The sequence below is a fragment of the Hoplias malabaricus genome, chromosome 7, assembly GCF_029633855.1.
Source record: "Hoplias malabaricus isolate fHopMal1 chromosome 7, fHopMal1.hap1, whole genome shotgun sequence".
Taxonomy (NCBI): Eukaryota; Metazoa; Chordata; class Actinopteri; order Characiformes; family Erythrinidae; genus Hoplias; species Hoplias malabaricus.
Window position 1 is genome coordinate 2,220,100 of NC_089806.1, and position 20,014 is coordinate 2,240,113.

At 39.4% G+C, this 20,014-nt stretch overlaps 1 protein-coding gene across 3 annotated transcripts in view; it reads right to left on the minus strand.

Moving 5' to 3' along the window:
* Window positions 1-2,581: 2,581 nt before the first annotated feature.
* The window catches only part of LOC136701612 (zinc finger protein 850-like), a 38,081-nt gene continuing 20,648 nt past the window's right edge, over window positions 2,582-20,014 (minus strand). Inside the window, exons 1-2 of one of the 3 annotated variants that reach the window (XM_066676239.1) lie at window positions 7,120-7,206; window positions 2,582-4,724 (exon numbers count right to left, since the gene is read on the minus strand). In XM_066676239.1, the coding sequence (XP_066532336.1) occupies window positions 3,217-4,617 (1,401 nt within the window). In that variant the 5' untranslated portion in view covers window positions 4,618-4,724; window positions 7,120-7,206 and the 3' untranslated portion in view covers window positions 2,582-3,216. Of the gene's footprint in view, window positions 4,725-7,119; window positions 11,274-16,933; window positions 18,446-20,014 lie in introns of those variants that run through there. The other 2 variants (XM_066676241.1, XM_066676240.1) reach the window with 2 other exon arrangements.

The window sequence follows — 20,014 nt, forward strand, 5'->3', positions numbered from 1 at the left end:
AAGACATTATTTCAAATGATAAAGCAGAAATGTTATTTCTTACTGACAAATATATTAATATGAAATTGGCAAAAAAGAGTGAGGTTGTGTAATGACACTAACTAACTACCAAACTAATTATCTAAATAAATAAATAAATAAATTAAAAATTAATAAAGGCTAAAGGTCAGTGACATGATTGTGTTAAAATCACAGTTTTTCAGAAGTAAGGATGAGAAGGTGATTCCTAATCTACACTACATAATATCATTAACATGTTTAGAGAATCTGGAATCTCAACATGCAAACGACAAAAACCAAAACCAGCATTGGCTGTTTTGGCCTGTAGGCTACGGACCCACTGCAACCCTGAACTGCATAAGGGTTACAGACAATGAATGAATGAATGAATGAATTCCACTTTTCATCACCAGTTAGCAAACTCACAGACACACCGACTCAATACAACCAAAGCCTTTATGTACTTCTTATGATGAAGCAGGAATGCTGTATCAATGTTTTGCCCCAGCTGTAGCATTTAGCGTTTAGAATTTCAGAGACACAGAAACTTCTATTCAAACTGAACACATAACAATATACATTAGGCTTTCTTTATTGATTTTAGCTGTTTCTCTCTCTCTCTCTCTCTCTCTCTCTCTCTCTCTCTATATATATATATATATATATATATATATATATATAAATATAAAATGTCAAACACATACAGAAAATGTCAGATATAGTTTTTACCTACTAAGGGCTTATTCTTGTAAATAGTTCATTCATTCATTCATTGTCTGTAACCCTTATCCTGTTCAGGGTGGCGGTGTGTCCGGAGCCCACCCGGAATCACTATATACAATATACTATATACTGTATGTAATTGTATTTAAATTGTATAAATACATGACTGTATTTCAATAAAATCTTTTTTTGTAAATGTTGGTGACGGCTCACTCGCATGGAAAAAAAAAGAAAGATTAAATGACATTTAAATATATAAAATGAAAAATAAAGATCTAATACACATAAATAGAAAGATAGTACCAAAAGCTACACTATGTTGCCAAACGTATTCACTGGGTTGCCTTTGCATACAAATGAAATTGAGCGATATACAGTTCTTAATTCATAGGATTTAATATGATGTCAGCCCGCCATTTGCAGCTATAACATCTTGAACTCCTCTGGGAAGGTTGTTCCACAAGCTTTAGGGGTGTGTATATGGGAATTTTTGACCTTTCTTACAGAAGCACATTTAGGTCAAGCTCAGAGTGTGCTCAGGGGCTGCAGTTTACTTTGGTGTTAGTACTACTTCTGCCTTGTTGTCAATGAATCACTGGTACCAGTGTTTAAAATGGTACGAGTCCTAAAAATGAGTGAATTGTATTTGCCAAACAGCATCTGGGCACAGAATGATTGTATAGTACTAACCTTGGACGGGTCAGTGGATATTCCTATTTCATTGATGACATGCCAAAGAAGTTGCACTTAACATTGGAGTAAAAGGCTTTTTTTTTGGTTGTTGTTGTTGAAAGTTTCAGATTAATGCCAGATTCTCGCTTGGGACATCTCGCTTGCTGCAGAGAAAGGAATTTGAACAGTACCAGAGCCATAACAGAGATGAAAAATAATTCTGTCACCATCCTCATGAAACTAGAAGCTGAGTTGCATAACCCTTGAGGGAGTCTGTTGTACTCATAGTAAAACTGGTGTGGTAAAAGCCATATACATATTCCCACTCTGGTGTGACAGAGACTGGGCACCTTTCACTGTTCTGGAGTTATGTCAATGAATGACAGCTCAAATGCAAAAGTCATCTTTAGTTTTCCAACATGAAACAAGAGGAAAAGCAACCTCACTAGTTGATTTCTTAATAAGTGCTCAATTTCTATGTCATTAAATACCACCCGCAGCTTCTGATAATAGGTTGGTGGGGCATGTCTACATTGTGACCTGAATGGTCTTTCATCTGCAAGGTGTATTTTTAGAATTAAATTTCACCTCTTAGGTTTAAAGCTAAATTTTATTTCATTAAATTTAATCTACAGTCCCTCCATTAAATAATGAGAGGTTTGCATATGAACTTCCTCCACTGTTGTTCCTGTTTCAACTGTTGTTGAAAGGTTCATAATTCCTGATGGTTCGCAATCTTCAACTATTTACCATTGCCATAAAGTGGGTGACTTAACTTGTGGATAGTCTGGGGTCCTTTCCTCAAATGAAGAAACATAATAACAAACAGTAATACTTTTAACCAACTATGATTACTCTTCTGCAATTATTGCTTGTCAATAATATTACTGTTACTGGAGTACAGTTCATGATAAATCAGTCACTACACAAGGAAATAATACTACATACAGGACTGATGCCAGTGGCAGCAGGGGAAATATCATATGAGGTGCTGTTGAACACACATTGCAAGATACAAAACCTGTGAAAATCTTTCATTTTTAATTGATGTTATAAGCAATTCAGCAGACTGACAGTTAACAAAATAATTGTGAATTGCAGCTGTAACATGCTCAGATACAAGGTACACAATAAATCATTACTTTACAGACCAGTCCATATTAGAAAAAACATTAACAGGACATTATTATACATTTTTAGAGTGGCATATATTGTGTGTACATATATATTCATGTTATTTTACAGTGGTAAAAGTCATATTCAAGTAATGCCAGTCCACACTACTGGGTTTTAAAAATCCTAACCAATGTTGAAACTGATTTTTCACAGATTTGTCTGTGCTTGATAGTCATTAGTCCTCAGTGTCCCCACACTACACAGTCTGCGCTAAATAAAAAACCACACACATTCTGATAATACACACTGACAGACAGCCCCACTCCTTAAGCACTATACACTCTTTAATTAATTGGTCAGGGAGAGCACAGTCCTGTTGCTCTCTGTTGGCCAACAGTGCCCCCCCTATTGTGTACGTACACAGGTATTTGATAAGATTTGTCCTCAATCATCAGCTACAGATTCAAACTGCAATACTTCTGTAAACCTCAGGCTCATTGGTCATCATCAGATCCATCTCTCTAAAGAACAAACCATGTTACAATGTTTTTTCACAGGTTAAAGAAGATTTTCTACCGCAGTGGTCTTCAAATCCCCCATTCTTGCTCGATGCAGAATTAAGTAAAAAGTGCCACAAAGTATTATTTAACAAAGCACTTGGTAAAAACTGAAACACACAGTTCCCCAGCCAGATGTACATCATCATCAGCAGCAAGTCTCCACCTCTTTCTTAATGCATTTATGAACCTTTGACTCCAAATGACTTAAGGTAATACCACATTCACTGCAGGTGCCCTGTTTCTGTTCCCGGTGAAGGCACTGGTGTTTTTTGAGGCTCCTCTGTCTAGTAAAACTTGGCCCACACTCAGAGCACTGATACAGTTTCTCTCCTGTGTGAATGCGCTGGTGTTTTTTTAGAGAACTCTGGTCAATATAACTCTTCCCACAGATGATGCACTGATACGGTTTCTCTCCTGTGTGAGAACGATGGTGTCTTTGGAGATGAGACAGACTGGTAAAACTTTTCCCACAGTCTGAGCAGTAATACGGTTTCTCTCCTGTGTGAATGCGCTGGTGGGTTTGAAGATTTGGCAATCTCTTAAAGTGTTTATCACACTCTGAACAGGAATATGGTTTCTCTCCTGTGTGAATGCGCTGGTGATCTTTCAGATATCTGTGTTGGGAAAAACTCTTCCCACACTCTGAACAGGAATATGGTTTTTCTCCTGTGTGAATGCGCTGGTGTTCTTTTAGAGAACTGTGATGAGAAAAACACTTCCCACACTCTGAGCACTGATACGGTTTCTCTCCTGTGTGAATGTGATGGTGTTCTTTTAAAGAACTGTGATGAGAAAAGCTCTTGCCGCATTCTGCACAGGAATATGGTTTCTCTCCTGTGTGAATGCGCTTGTGATTTCGGTAAGAACCCTGGTCAATAAATCTCTTTCCACACTCCGAGCATTGATAAGGTTTCTCTCCTGTGTGAATGCGCTGGTGTCTGTGAAAATTACTCTGCTGGTTAAAACTCTTTCCACAGGCTGAGCACCGATAGGGGTTCTCTCCTGTGTGAATGCGCAGATGTCTTTGAAGATCACTCTGTCTGTTAAAACTCTTCCCACACTTTGAGCAGCGATAGGATTTCTCTCCTGTGTGAATGCACTGGTTTATTTTGAGATTATCCTGTTGATTAAAACTGTTCCCACACTCTGAATAGTGATATGGTTTCTCTTCTGTGTGAATGCGCAGGTGTATTCGGAGATTATTCTGTTGGTTAAAACTCTTTCCACATGTTGAGCACCGATACGGTTTCTCTCCTGTGTGAATGCGCTGGTGTATTCGGAGGTTACTCTTTTGATTAAAACTCTTTCCACATTCTGAGCAGCAATGTGGTTTATCTCCTGTGTGAATGCGCTGGTGTCTGTGGAGGTTACTCTGCCTATTAAAACTCTTTCCACAATCTGAGCAGTCATAGGTTTTCAGTTTGTCTGTAGTTTTCTGTGATTGTTCAGCAAATGCGTAACTGTGGAGTGTAGCTGATGATGTTTCTGGAGATCGGGAGCTTCCCCACTCTGTATCTTCACATTTAATGTCTTCGGATTTAAACATTGTGATGTATTCCTTTTGGTGATGTTTCCTGGTGTGTTTGTGGAAGTTAGGTAGGAATGTCTTGGACAACAGGAGCCAGAGATGACACCAATGTTACATTTTCTTTTCTGGAAGTTAAAAAAGAAGAAGGAAAATAGAAAATTAAACATCAAATTTGGAAGTGGTAAAGGTATTAAACTTTGACACAGCTGTGTATCAAAGTGCCCAGTGAAGAGAGGGGGTTTTGAACAGGGGGGATAGTGTGAAAATTGGTCTGTGACTGAATTCTCTTGCTTGAGGGGAGAAGCTCTACGTCTACCTCAGATGGACAGCTCTTATTTGGGACTTGTCGCTGGACTGATCAAGGTTAGGAATGATTCTAACCTGTGGTCACATTAAGGCTAGAGATATACTTGCTATTTGGCCATGGGTGCATGTACACAACTGTCTGCATTGTGAACGTTATTGTTCACATTCTTACTTATGCTACGCTTGTACCTGGAGGCTTCCACTAGTAAGAAGACCAGAGAAAGATGCCTAGCACTTGTTTTCTGAGAATGTGCACAATGTACGCACCAAATGGACACAGGGTATATAAGGTATCCATCATACATACACAAACACATTGTTATCAGCCGCCTAAAATAGTATCTCTTTAATTAATAATAAGGTAAAAAGTAAAAGTAATCTGTGCTGGAAACGATTAGCAGAACAAAGAGTGTTTATATATTTATAATTTTGTATAAAAATAATTCAAGGGGGAAACAAACTCTTAATCTCACTGTAAAATACCAGTGCATTTCAAAATATGTTTACATTTTACAATTTGAATGTGTTTCCACTTTCCAACAATGAAATGTTATTTTTGTAATGGTGGCTGTGTTTCAAAATTGTGTTTATCAGAATGTTCAATATTTCAAAACCATACTTTTAAAAATGAGGACACGTGGACAGAACTGATCCCTTTCAAATATGAAGCTGATACAGAAGAACTGAGCCCATCTCAACGCTCGCCTTCAGTACAGCTCTAATATTCCTGAGCCAATCACAGTTGCTGCAGAGAGCCAGCACATATACGACAATTCTGACCACGTAATCGTGTTGATTATTTACATTATGAAAGATCTCTCGCCTGCCCAAGCCAGCTGTTTTTATTGCTCTTCCATTGTGTCAGTCATTGCCTTGACAACACATCTACTGTTTACCTCGGAAAGAAAGCATCCTGTAAAAACTTTGCACTGTTGAATTAGCTTTAAAAGAGAGTGGATCACTTTGTGTGAATCACAACACAAAGAATGTGCCAGCATTTCACTCCACCATTTAGGCATTATGTATATAAAAAGCTTTCATCTTGTGAAACCATATTTAAGTATTATTGTTCTTTATATTTGCAAGTAATTTTTTTAATGATTTTTGTTTTTAGTTTTTATTTCACAGTAAATCAATATATGATGTAAAACATATATCCATATATTGCAATAGTATAACTAGTACTGCACATTAAATATAATCAATAACTAATCATTTATGCAATTTATTATTGTCTTTCTGACATTTCATGACGTATTGTAACTAAATTAATTTATTTATACTGTATGATATCATCAATAAGCATGCAAATATTAGACGGTCAAAATGACCATGTGCTCGTTCTAGTAGTTACAGAATCCTGGCCATTCTAGTCTTAAAAGACATCCTGGGCAGTGTACTCTGGGCTTTCAGTGTGGATTTTAAGTGGCTTTTTGGTCTCCCCCCTGTATTTGGACAAATAGCATAACAATGTCACAAAATCAGTTTCTGAGCCACGGAGGATAAATAGGAAAAAGCAGTAACTTTCATCTTCACAGAAACCAATCTCTGTGTGCATGTTCCACTGGAAAGAAAGTCTAGCCTCTGGCTGTTGGGCTCACAGCTAATTTGTGTGAAGTTTTCTGCAGTTGAAGGTTTTCTTTGCATTGCACTGATAGCTCACACAAAACAATAATGATTTCCGGCTACTTTTAACACTTTCAGAGCAGAGTGTGACCCTGACTGTGAACATTTTTAGCCCCACGTGCTTGAAGATGAGGGAATATGAGTGAAATTGTAAACTGTCCATTTTATTACTTCATTAATTCAAAGCAAAACATAAAAATATATTTTTCATATTCCATACAAATGTTAACTAATTAAATGAACAAGCAAAAAAAAAGCACCACTGTCAACTTCAGCAAAAGAGAGAAAACATGTTGTTGTCAGCACAAATACTTTATGTGTGGGCTAGAGAGGTATAAACCCCCCCGGAACTGGGCTATGGAACAAAGAGTATGAGCAGTGTTGGCGGTCCAGGACTGCATTTTTAACTCATAAACCCAGTGTGTTTTCAGATACAGATTTACACAATGAGGTCAAAAGTATGGGGACACACGACCACCCTACAGTCCCAGATAGCATTAGCCTCCTGAGAGAACATATTTCCCCCATTTCTGTGAGTGTGAGTTCAAACTGAGTGTAAATGTCAAAAAGTCTTACACAGATCTTTACCTTCAGTAAAACACCTCCTGATTTATCTCCAGCTCACAGCTCTCCTTCTGCTCCTCACTCATACACAGTACTGCCCCTATACTCTCATTGGCTGCAGCTCCACACAGCAGCACTCTGATTGGCCCAAAGCACCCCAACAACATAAAAGAAACAGGATCAGCTGAGCCATTCACTGTGTCAAAATAAAAGCTTCTTTAACCAAGCAACAGACATCCCATCAGTAAATCCAAACACAATTCTCACAAAACAAGACACAGTACCATAATCTGAGCACAATGATGGTAGAAAAAACATGGACAAAAGACCTACATTCCCTTCCATTCCAGCCAGAGACCAGAGGCAGGTGGGACATGCCAATAAGGGAGTTATAAACTAGTGTAATGCTGCAGTATAAAAATCAGTGAATGAGAAACTTGAAAAGTATTGGGAGCGGTTCACCACTCTGAATGACAGCATGGCTAAATAGTGAAACAACTAAAATATCACATTACTCAACATAAAATCCTAAATAACTTGCCAAGTCCATCATTTATATTATCTAACACTATTGAAATGGAGAAATCTCTAAATGCAAAAGACAAGGCCCAAAATTAATAATAGATACCAGTGCCTGTGTTTGGATGGCATGAAGATGGAAGATACTGTCCATCAATATAAGATCAGAACTTTTCAAATCAGAAAGCATGGTTAGATAAGACAATCCATGATGTTCTGTTATGCCGTACTGTTGTCTACAACATGGGGCTCACCACCGGTAATGTGGTCCAGTACAAGATTGCATCATACAACCTCAGAAGAACAGTTAACAGGTGAACAGTTAATGAGGTGAAATGATGCCATGGGAGAAAACTAGAACTACATATCTAACAGAGTGGTGCTACCAGCTTGGCCCACCAGCTTGGTGAACGTGGATGTGTCTCTGTGGGACAAACTGGACTCTTGAAACGCTAACACTCGTACTATTATCAGAATGAACGCGGGGCTCAACAGTTCAGAGATCATGTTCACCATCACAAAACACAAGGTAAGGAGGGATTTTAAGAGAATGAACATCAGAAGGGCAGAGGGGCCAGACAATATTTCCGGGAGGATCCTCAGATTCAACCAATCCCTGGCACAACCCATAGTTCCTGCGTGCTTTAAACAATCCATTATGGTCCGGGCCCCAAAGAAACCTCAAATATGATGTCTTAATATCATACTTTACTTACTGCTTCCTTGCCGTTCAGACGCTTTGCTGCTTAGCTCTGCTATCTTCTATTTCTTTCCTTTTATTTTTTCAAAACCTACTTGTTTTTCTGTGATAGAGTATCTGAGCTTTTTAATATACACAATTCAGCAGCACTACGAAGCCAAAACTGGATATTTTTTGCTTTTGATACTTTTTAAAGTAGTGCTCCAGGAACCAGGACTGTTCCAACAACCAGGACAGTTTCAACAGCCTACAGCAGAAGAAACTTGTGAAATGCCTCATCATTTTGTTCAACACGTGCTGTCAGAATTGTTACGGGCTTCTACAGAGAATGTCAGCTTTGGACAGGGATTTTCGGAACCTGCTATCAGAGTTTAAGGACTGGCATTTCGGAGCTGTGCGAGGAGTAATAGTGAGTGGGAGGACAGGCAGCAGACAGCGGGCTGAGGACTTAACAAAGCAGCGGACAGTGGAGACACACAGATCCAGACCAGAGGATCGTGTGGATGGCAACACTGCCGTGAGTACATCTAGAGATGGGCAATGGGTGCAGATTGAAGCTAGACCCAAGCGCCATGCTGTGTATAACTCTGTAGTCTTGTCTTCTACTCCTGGTATCTCAGCTGATCCAGGAAATTCAGCTACTAAACCTATCACTGCTGCTGAGAGAACACAACTCAGAACCAGAACAGGGACTTGGCTAAATGAATGTAGTGCTGCAACTGTTTTAATGGAGTTGGCTCCTCCGGATTTTCATTTTTTAAATGTATCTCGTGCTAGTAGAAAAGGTGGAGATCTAGCTGCTCTGTTCCATGGTTCTTTTCAGGTCAAGCAGTGATCAATTGCTGATTTCACAACATTTGAGAATCTCTGTGTAGTTCTGAAAGGGACACCACAGATATCACTAGTAACTGTCTACAGGCCTCTGAAGTACAGTGCTAATTTTATTGATGAATTTACAGAGATACTGTCTTTTATTTCTACAGACTTTGACCATTCTGTTATTGCTGGTGACTTTAACATATCGACAATCCCAAGGACTGTTTTGTCAAGGAACTACACGCCATATTGGACTCTTTTGGTCTTTTACAGCATGTTACAGGGAGTACACATTGTCATGGTCACACTCTGTTATCTCAAAGAGTCTCAACATATCAGTGACTGTGAAAAATGTCGCGTTGTCAGATCACTACTGCATGTTCTTTGATAAGTGGGCCTCACCACTGTACCATTTTAGATACCTCAGAGACTTCAGACTGCCCCCCCAGCATACTAAAGAACAGTTACATGTGTACAGTCATAAGCATCCCGATGGGAAACAACATCCTGGTTTGGAAATAGCATGAAGAAGGATAGGAAGGCTCCCCAGAGGGTGGTGTGTTCTGCTGAACACATCATCCACACTGAGCTCCCTAACCTGCAGACAATCTACAGTAAAAGGTGCTTGACCAAAGCCAGGAAGACAATGAAGTACCTCAGCCATCCAACCAATGGTCTGTTCTTGCTGTTCTGGTCTGGAAAACAATACAACACTAGACTAGAACAGAAAGAACAAGAAGTTTCTTCCCACAAACCATTAGGATGTTGAACCAGGACATACACTTGGACTTTTATTATATTCTTACAGTATGAACTCTGTACATGCATTATTACATAACCAGTTAACTGAATTTAACCACATGCTATATGGATTGGAAAACACTGCCTATCATTATCATATTACTATTACAGTCATTAGTATAATGTCCCAGAACACTACCTCCTGCTCGTTTACACACATACACAGATGCACACATGGCTGTATCCATCCAAATGTATACAGATAGATAACACGCTATTGTTATTATATCTAATATTTCTGACCTTGTAAATCCAAATATCTGTTGTATACTTGTATTTTTAATACTTTTAATTTGTATTTATTTTACTTTTCTCTGTGTATTATATTGTATTTTGCTCATTGTATTTCATTCCTTGGTAACAGAGTCATGTAAGCATTTCACTGCATGTTACACTGTGTATGGTGATGTGTGTGTGAAGAATAACACTTGAAACACAATCACACACCATATAACAATATGTTTTTTGATAGTTTGAAGAAGTTATTTTTACTGCAGTAGTCTCCAAATGCTCAATACAGCCTTAAATTAAAAAAAAAGCTGCAAACAATTATTTAACAAAGCCATATTAATGTTTATTAATCACTAGTAAAATTTTAAACTACATGACGTTCCCCAGCCAGAGGCACAACCTCAGCAACAGCAAGCCTCCACCTCATTCTTAATGCATTTATGCATTTTTGACTCCAGATGACTAAAGGTAATCCCACACTCGCTGCAGATGTCCCGCTTCTGTTCTGGGTGAAGGCATTGATGTTTATTGAGTTTCCTCTGTTCAGTAAATATCATCCCACACTCTGAGCACTGATAGGGACTCTCGCCTGTGTGAGTGAGATGGTGTCTTTGGAGATGATACAGACGGTTAAAACTCTTTCCACAATCTGAACAGTAATATGGTTTCTCTCCTGTGTGAATGCGCTGGTGGATTTGGAGATTCTTCAATCTCACGAAACTCTTTCCACAATCTGAGCAGGAATATGGTCTCTCTCCTGTGTGAGTGTGCTGGTGATATTTCAGATGTCTGTTTTGGGAAAAACTCTTCCCACACTCTGAACAGGAGTACGGTTTTTCTCCTGTGTGAGTGCGCTGGTGCTCTTTTAGTGAACAATTTTGTTTAAATTTCTTCCCACACTCTGAACAAGAATATCGTTTCTCTCCTGTGTGAATGCGATGGTGACTGTAGAGATGACTCTGCTGATTAAAACACTTTCCACACTCTAAGCACCGATATGGTTTCTCCCCTGTGTGTATGCGCTGATGTACTTGGAGATTATCCTGTTTGATAAAACACTTTCCACACTCTAAGCACCGATATGGTTTTTCTCCTGTGTGAATGCGCTGATGTACTTGAAGATAACATGGCCTATTATAACTTTTTCCACATTCAGAGCAGTCATACATTTTTTCTTGGGTTTTCTCTGCTTTTCCAGCAGACATGTTGCTGTGGAGATTAGTCAAGGATGATTCTCGAGAAATGGAGCTTCCACATGCCATTTCACAATTAATCTCTCATTTTCACTATTGTAACAGATTCCATTTGGCGAGCTTCCTTGTGGAAATTAGGAAGGAAAGTTTCGGAAACTGTGAACAGGAGGTTACACCAAAGTGGTGTTTTTTCTTTTCTGGAAGCAAAAAGGAAGTAATAAGTATCAAATATATTATAACAATAATAACAAAAATAATAATACTGCATTTGATTTATAAAGCACTTTTTCAGGAACCCAAAGAGGTTACAAAACAGAAAAAACAACATCAAAGGATAAACAAAATCAGCAATACAGAGAGTGCCAGAGATTAGCCACAGGCATAAAATGCGTCCCAAGATTCAACAAAAACTGGAAAATGGCAAATTCAAAAGTAAGAAGTAGAGCAAAGTAGAATCACGTAGGCAGTTGCCATGCAGTGGAAAATCACTATTAGACTAGATTGTAAATATGGCTACGTTCACACATAAGGTAAAAGTGTCCCAAAGCTGATTTGCTTCGTCATGTGACATAGATGTGTCATTTTTGTGGCTGTGTGAACAGCACAAATCACATTGAATCTGATTATTTAAAGTCTGATTTGGGCCACCCTTGTATGTGGTATTGCGATCTGATCCATATTGAATCTGTGGCAATGTGACTCTTGTCTGTACGGCCAGATCAGATTTCTTTAACATCACTCTGGCCATTGAGAATGATCACGGTCCAAAGCACTTTCATCATAATTTGAGGTGTTTAGGATGTGGAAATGGACTGGTCAAAGCATTTTCGTTTTGTTAAAAGTATTAGGAAACGAAAAACATGTGAATCCAAGTTTCTGTCTCTCATTTATGAGAAGATAAAACACGTGAGCATTTGTGTAAAGGTATTTTTTTTCTATATCAGTTTTATATGGTTCATGTCCGTATGAAGCTGTGTTAGTATGGATTATCATAATCATGTTTTAGTATTCTTTATAGTCTTAATTAATAGTTTTTGACATAGAGCTCATATAGATTTAAGAAATGGGAGGTATTGGGATACAGCGCTGCAGTCCGATCCCATTTCTTCATTTCAAAAATGAAAGTGCTTTGTATGAAACAGATGGGCATTTTCTTCTGGTCAGAAGATGAGCTGTTCAGACTGATGTCAGATATAGGTCACATTATACAGACCATGTGAACAGCATTTAAAAAAAAAAAAAACATTTGGGCCATGTTTACCTGCTGTGTGAACATAGACTGTAGTGTAAATACTGGTCTGTGATGGAATTTTCTCAATTTATGGGAGGTGACCTACTTCATACAGACAATTTTTCACAGATGATTGCAGTGAAATTTGTTAATAAAGAAAGTTTAAAATTAGGACATCCTCATCGAAACAGTCGTAAAGGTGACATTAAGGATTTTAATAAAAAAAACAAACACAGTTTCTCGTAATTTAATGTGTTTACTGATGCTCCAGTGTCTGCAAATGGGTCAAAAATAAATAAATAAAAAATCAACATGTCTTGGTCTGGTATACTAGACTTTTCCTCTCCGTTTCTTTCTTTCTCTCTCTCTCTCTCTCTCTCCCCATGACAGAGAAAAGGCATCTGGAGTTTTTTAGACAACAGATAAAACTCCAATAATTGAAAATCATAAAACATCATGAGAATATTGCTCTATTCCTGCTCCATAGGTGAGTGATGTTGACTTATATTTGCTGTTTCCGATCACTTAAAGTGGAACATATCCAAATACGAGAGATGGCCAACTACAATACCGAAAGTGCTACAGAACTAAACACAAGTTACAAATGAGTTTCTGTGGTAATTCAAACAGTGAATAAAAACAGACAAGTTAAGCCTCATACATTGTATGTACACCCTTATCCAGTTCAGGGTGGAGGTGGGTCCAGAGCCTACCTGGAATCACTGGGTGCAAGGCAGGAATACACACTGGAGGGGGTGCCTGTGCTTCCCAGGGTGACACAAACACACTCACACCTATAGACACTTCTGAATCACCAATCCACCTACCAACATGTGTTTTGGAGTGTGGGAGGAAACGGAGCAAACCCTTTAAAGTCCCCTTTAAATGGTTCCTTAGTAACTAATGGTGAAGGATTTATATTAACAACATTGTGCATGAAACCTAAATACAAAATATAATGTTTTTTTTATTCAGTATTAGGTTGGAGTTGCTGCTTTATGTTGCTGCATTTAAATATATTTATGTTGAAAATGAATCAGAAAACTGAAAAAAAGTCACTGAAATGGGACACTCTGGAGGAGACACACATGAGGGTAAGGGCCCCATGCCCAATGCTAAGTGTGGGCTAGAGAAGTATAAAGCCCCTCAGCACTGGGCTGTGGAGCAGTGGGACTACGTTCTTTACAGTGAGTCTGAGCAGAGCTAGCATTAGCCTCCAGAGCTGAGTGTGGAGCAGCTCCCACATTTCCCCCATTCTCCATCTTCCTTTTCAGAGAGAGAACATGTGTCCCCCGTTTCTGTGAGAGTTCAAACCCAGTGTAAACAGTGTGGAAAAGTCTTACACAGATCTTTACCTTCAGTAAAACACCTCCTGATTTATCTCCAGCTCACAGCTCTCATTCTGCTCCTCCCTCACACAGAGTCCCCTCCCTCAGTACCACCCCCTGCATTCTTATTGGCTGCAGTTCCACACAGCAGTGCTCTGATTGGCCCACAGCACCACAACAACATACAATAAAAGTCCCCTCCAACAAGTAAAAGCCTCTCACTGTGTCAAACTTAAAGTCGTTAAAATAAGAATAATTCTCTTGTTGCAATTTACCCCCCCCCCCTTTTTTTTTTAAATTCAGCACAGCAAACAGTGCCTTGATATTTCAAAGCTGACTGTTAACACTTGTGTAAGGTTTGTTTTACAGGAATAATCACTGTAACTGAGTACAGTTCTTGATAACTCTACCAGTCACTACACAAGAAAAAAGAACTTAGTTGTAAGTTAGTTGTGGGGAGTAGACCTGTCTTTGATTATTTGGGCTAAGATCACACCTGAAGTTACCTCCCAGAGATTTAGATTATACCTGAGACTATTTCCACTCTTGTCTTAGCTTCTCTGATCTGCAGTAAAACATCTAAAACTGGTACATTTGTGTTTGTGTGGATGGTCTGGCTGGTTGTCACAAGGAAGGTTGGGGAATACAATGTTGCAGTCTACCCCAGACAGGCCAAAACACTCAACCATCAAATTTATCCACAATCAGATACATCCACAAACATTAGGTTCATCTGCATCAGATGCAACCAACAATTCTTCCATAATCCTCAGGTTCATCTGTAACCATCACATCCATCCCCTTGTTAAAAGTCTATAGAACAACCCATTTTACAGTATGTTCTTTCACATTGAAGAAAATGACCTTTCCACAGCAGTGATCTCTAGAACTGAACATGTTAAACCAGAGGTTCCAGTCATTGAAGGGATGTGGGGATTAAATGTGTCATTTTTGCAGAGCAAAATATATGCAGGTTTGGGGCTTTTTCTCTCAGGAAGATGTATTATCATTATTATTTTTGTGCAGGAAAACAATTAGAAGCAAATGTTTGTCAATGACAAGCATAATCACTTTATTTTGTTTTTCCTCCATAAGTAGTTGCAGTTTTGTATGACTGTATAAACAATCCCAGTGGAGCTTGGAAGTACAAACCAAAAAAGATTCCAAAAAAGTTGGGACACTAAACAAATTGTGAATAAAAACTGAATGCAATGATGTAGAGATGGCAAATGTCAATATTTTATTCATAATAGAACATAGATGACAGATCAAAAGTTTAATCTGAGTAAATGTAACATTTTAAAGGAAAAATATGTTGATTCAAAATTTCACAGTGTCAACAAATCTCAAAAAAGTTGGGACAAGTAGCAATAAGTGGCTGGAAAAAGGAAATTGAGCATATAACGAACAGCTGGAAGACCAATTAACACTAATTAGGTGAATTGACAACATGATTGGGTATAAAAAGCACTTCTCAGAGTGTCAGCGTCTCTCTGAAGCCAAGATGGTAAGAGGATCACCAATTCCACCATTGTTGCGCAGAAAGATAGTGCAGCAATACCAGAATGGTGTTACCCAGCGTAAAATAGCAAAGACTTTTAAGTTATCATCATCAACCGTGCATAACATCATCAAAAGATTCAGAGAATCTGGAACAATTGCTGTGCATAAGGGTCAAGTCCGTAAAACTCTACTGGATGCTCATGATCTCCGGGCCCTTAAACGTCACTGCACCTCAAACAGGAATGCCACTGTCAAGGAAATAACAGAATGGGCTCGGGAATACTTCCAGAAAGCATTGTCAGTGAACACAATCCACCGTGCCATCCGCCGTTGCTGAAACTCTACAGTGCAAAGAGGAAGCCATTTCTAAGCAAGTTCCACAAGCTCAGACGTTTGCACTGGGCCAGGGGTCTTTCAAAATGGAGTGTGGCACAATGGAAGACTGTTCTGTGGTCAGATGAGTCACGATTTGAAGTTCTTTATGGAACACTGGGACGCCATGTCATCCGGACCAGAGAGGACAAGGATAACCCAAGTTGTTATCAACGCTCCGTTCAGAAGCCTGCATCACTGATGGTATGGGGTTGCATGAGTGCTTGTGGCACGGGCAGCTTGCATGTCTGGAAAGGCACCATTAATGTAGATAACTATGTTCAGGTTCTAGAACAACATATGCTCCCATCTAGACGTCATCTCTTTCAGGGAAGACCCTGCATTTTTCAACAAGATAATACCAGACCACATTCTGCAGCAATCACAACATCATGGCTACGTAGGAGAAGGATCCGGGTACTGAAATGGCAGCCTGCAGTCCAGATCTTTCACCTACAGAGAACATTTGGCGCATCATAAAGAGGAAGGTGCAACAAAGGCCCTAGACGATTGAACAGTTAGAGGCCTGTATTAGACACGAATGGGAGAGCATTCCTATTTCTAAACTTGAGAAACTGGTCTCCTCTGTCCCCAGACGTCTGTTGAGTGTTGTAAGAAGAAGGGGGGATGCCATACAGTGGTAAAAATGGCCTTGTCCCAACTTTTTTGGGATTTGTTGACGCCATGAAATTCTGAATCAACATTTTTCCCTTAAAATGATACATTCTCTCAGTTTAAACTTTAGATCTGTGATTTGTGTTCTATTCTGAATAAAATATTAGAAGCTGGCACCTCCACATAATTGCATTCAGTTTCTATTCACAATTTGTTTAGTGTCCCAACTTTTTTGGAATCTGGTTTGTAAAAGATGTATACATGTGTCAATTGGAGGGTGTTGTTGGTTATTCACAAGTAAAAAAGTGGTGCACGGCAGAAAAGGCTTGGGAATCACTGTGTAAGACAATATTGTTTTAACTAAATTTGTTCTTTGAACAATGTGCCACAACTTAGTGAACCAAGCAACCAGTAATTCCGGGTAGAATCCAGACCCACCACGACCCTGAACTGAATTAGCACTTACAGACAATGAGTGAATCAAAATAGATGTTTATAAACCAGTAAAAACACTTGATTAGTTCTGAAACTCAAAGTTCCCCAGCCAGCAGCATGACAATATCAGCAAGTCTCCACCTCTTCCCTTATGCATTTATGAACCTTTGAATCCTGATGTCTCAGGATATTCCCACACTAGGTGCAGTGGTCCTGCTTCGGTTCCAGGTGAAGGCGCTGATGTTTCTTGAGGCTACTCTGTTCAGTAAAACTTTGTCCACACTCTGAACACTGATGCGGTTTCTCTCCTGTGTGAGTGCGCTGGTGTTGTTTTAGAGAACTGTGTTCAGAAAAACTCTTCCCACACTCTGAACAGGAATAATGTTTTTCTCCTGTGTGAATGCGATGGTGTCTTTGGACATTAGAGAGTATATTAAAGCTTTTCCCACACATTGAGCAATGATACGGTTTCTCTCCTGTGTGAGTGCGCTGGTGTTGCTTTAGAGACTTACGTAGAGAAAAACTCTTCCCACACTCTGAACAGGAATAAGGTTTTTCTCCTGTGTGAGTGCGCTGGTGACATTTTAGAGTACTCAGTACAGTAAAACTCTTCCCACACTCCGAGCACTGATACGGTTTCTCTCCTGTGTGAGTGCGCTGGTGCTTTTGGAGATGAGACTGTCTATTAAAACTTTTTCCACACTCTGAGCACTGAAATGTTTTTTCTCCTGTGTGAATGCGCTGGTGTTCTTGGAGATGACTCCGTCTGTGAAAACCCTTTCCACACTCTGAGCACTGATACGGTTTTTCTCCTGTGTGAGTGCGCTGGTGTTGCTTTAGAGAACTGTGCTGAGAAAAACTCTTCCAACACTCTGAACAGGAATAAGGTTTTTCTCCTGTGTGAGTGCGCCGGTGACTTTTTAGAGTCCTCAAATCAGTAAAACTCTTTCCACACTCTGAGCACTGATGTGGTTTCTCTCCTGTGTGAGTGAGATTGTGTCTTTGAACACTAGACAGACTGTTGAAACTTTTCCCACACTCAGAGCAGTAATATGGTTTCTCTCCTGTGTGAATGTTCTTGTGCATTAGGAGATGACTTGGTACATGAAAACTCTTGCCACACTCTGAGCACTGATACGGTTTCTCTCCTGTGTGAATGCTCCGGTGTTCTTTTAGAGACCTGTGTCGAGAAAAACTTTTCCCACACTCTGAACAGGAATAAGGTTTCTCTCCTGTGTGAATGCGCTGGTGTCTCTGAAAATTACTCTGCTGAATAAAACTCTTTCCACACTCTGAGCACTGATACGGTTTCTCTCCTGTGTGAATGTGATGGTGTGTTCGGAGATTACTCTTTTGATTAAAACTCTTTCCACACAGCGAGCAGTCGTATGTTCTTTGTTTGTCTGTAGTTTTCTCTGTTTTTCCAGGAGATGCATCACTGTGGAGAGTAGTGGTTGTTTCTGGAGAAATGCCGGTTCCACACTCTGTATTTTCACATTTAATTTCCTCTGATTTCCACATTGTGTTATATTCCTTTTGGTGAGTTTGAGGAAGTTAGGTAGGAATTTCTTAGACACCAGGAGCAGGAGACAACACCAAAAGTGATGTTTTTTCTGGAAGTGAAAAATAAAGAATGAAAAATATAGATGTGACTGTCATATACCAGATCTAAGCGTATCTCAGCAAAGTCAGGACTCTTAGGCAGTCTGAGCCAACAAAACCCACATCTCAGTATGTTTATGTACTTTCATTTTTGTGGTGATCACACAGTGCTGATGAGTTATTTATAAACTATTTATTAAGTCTGTTCCTTTGTTCTGTTATGGCTATTACTGAGAAAAGAGAAATGTAAAAGCATATTATTTCATGATATTGCTGTGTTATTGGTCTTTTACCATAATGCGAAAATTTTCACACGGACATTAAACACATCCCAAACAATTAAATCACCTGTGTTTACACTAGGATCATGAGTCAATGATGTGTCAGCTGAAGCCAGCATCAGCACAATAATGCCTCAGGGAGCATAGGCAAATTAGACCAAACAAGGCATTGATGAGCCATATGATGCTGTGCCTCCTCACTTTTTTAAAGAGGTTTTTCCCAGTATAGGGCAGCAGGTTTTAACCATTATCAACAGCAGTTTGTCCTCTGGTGTTGTTCCCATGAGTTTTAAACATGCAGTAGTGCATCCCCTGCTTAAAAAGCCTGGTCTTGATCCCATAGTTCTGGCTAATTACAGGCCCATTTCCAAGCTGCCTTTTATTTAAAAAATATTGGAAAAATTTGTCTATGCCCAGCTGAAATCTTATTTGGATGAACAAAATATCCTGGAGGTTTTTCAGTCTGGTCTTAAAATCCGTCATAGTACAGAATCAGTGCTTATTGGGGTTTTTGATGATATCCTCCTGTCCAATGACTCTGGTGATTATTTGATGCTTCTGTTGTTAGATCTCACTGCAGCATTTTATTTTCCAAGTTGCAGCATTTAGTGGGCATTTGTGGGGGGGCTTTGGAATGGTTTAAGTCATATTTGACAGACAGATCCCTGTGTGTGAAACTTGCGAATTCAAAATCCTCCTCTGCTCCTCTGCCATATGGGGACCTCTCTATCTGCTTCCACTGGGTTCCATTTTAAGAAAACATGGCATCGCCTTCCATTGTTATGCTGATGACACCCAGATGTATGTCCCGTTGAAGAAGAAAGATGCCTTTTCTATGAAACCTCTTCTGTTATGTCTCGAGGACATTAAAGCCTGGATGTCTGTAAGCTTTTTAAATTTTAATGAAGATAAAACAGAAATGATGGTGTTTGGTCCCCGTGGTTTCTGTGGAGCCCACCCATCTGCTGAATTGGGCCCCCTTAAGCAGTATGAGAGGACAGTAATCTCTAACTTGGGTTTTAAAATGGACAGTGATTTTAAACTGGATGGTCAGATTGGCGCAGTAGTGAGGTCCTGCTTTTATCACCTAAGGCAGGTGGCGAAGGTGAAGTCCATTTTAGCACATGAGCACTTTGAAACAGTAATCCATGCCTTCATTAAATCTCGGCTGGATTACTGTAATGCACTTTAATTTGGAGTCAGCCAGTCCTCCCTCAAACGCCTCCAGTTGGTGCAGAACGCTGCTGCCGGGGTTACATAAGAGGGAGCACATAACTCCCATTGTGGCCTCC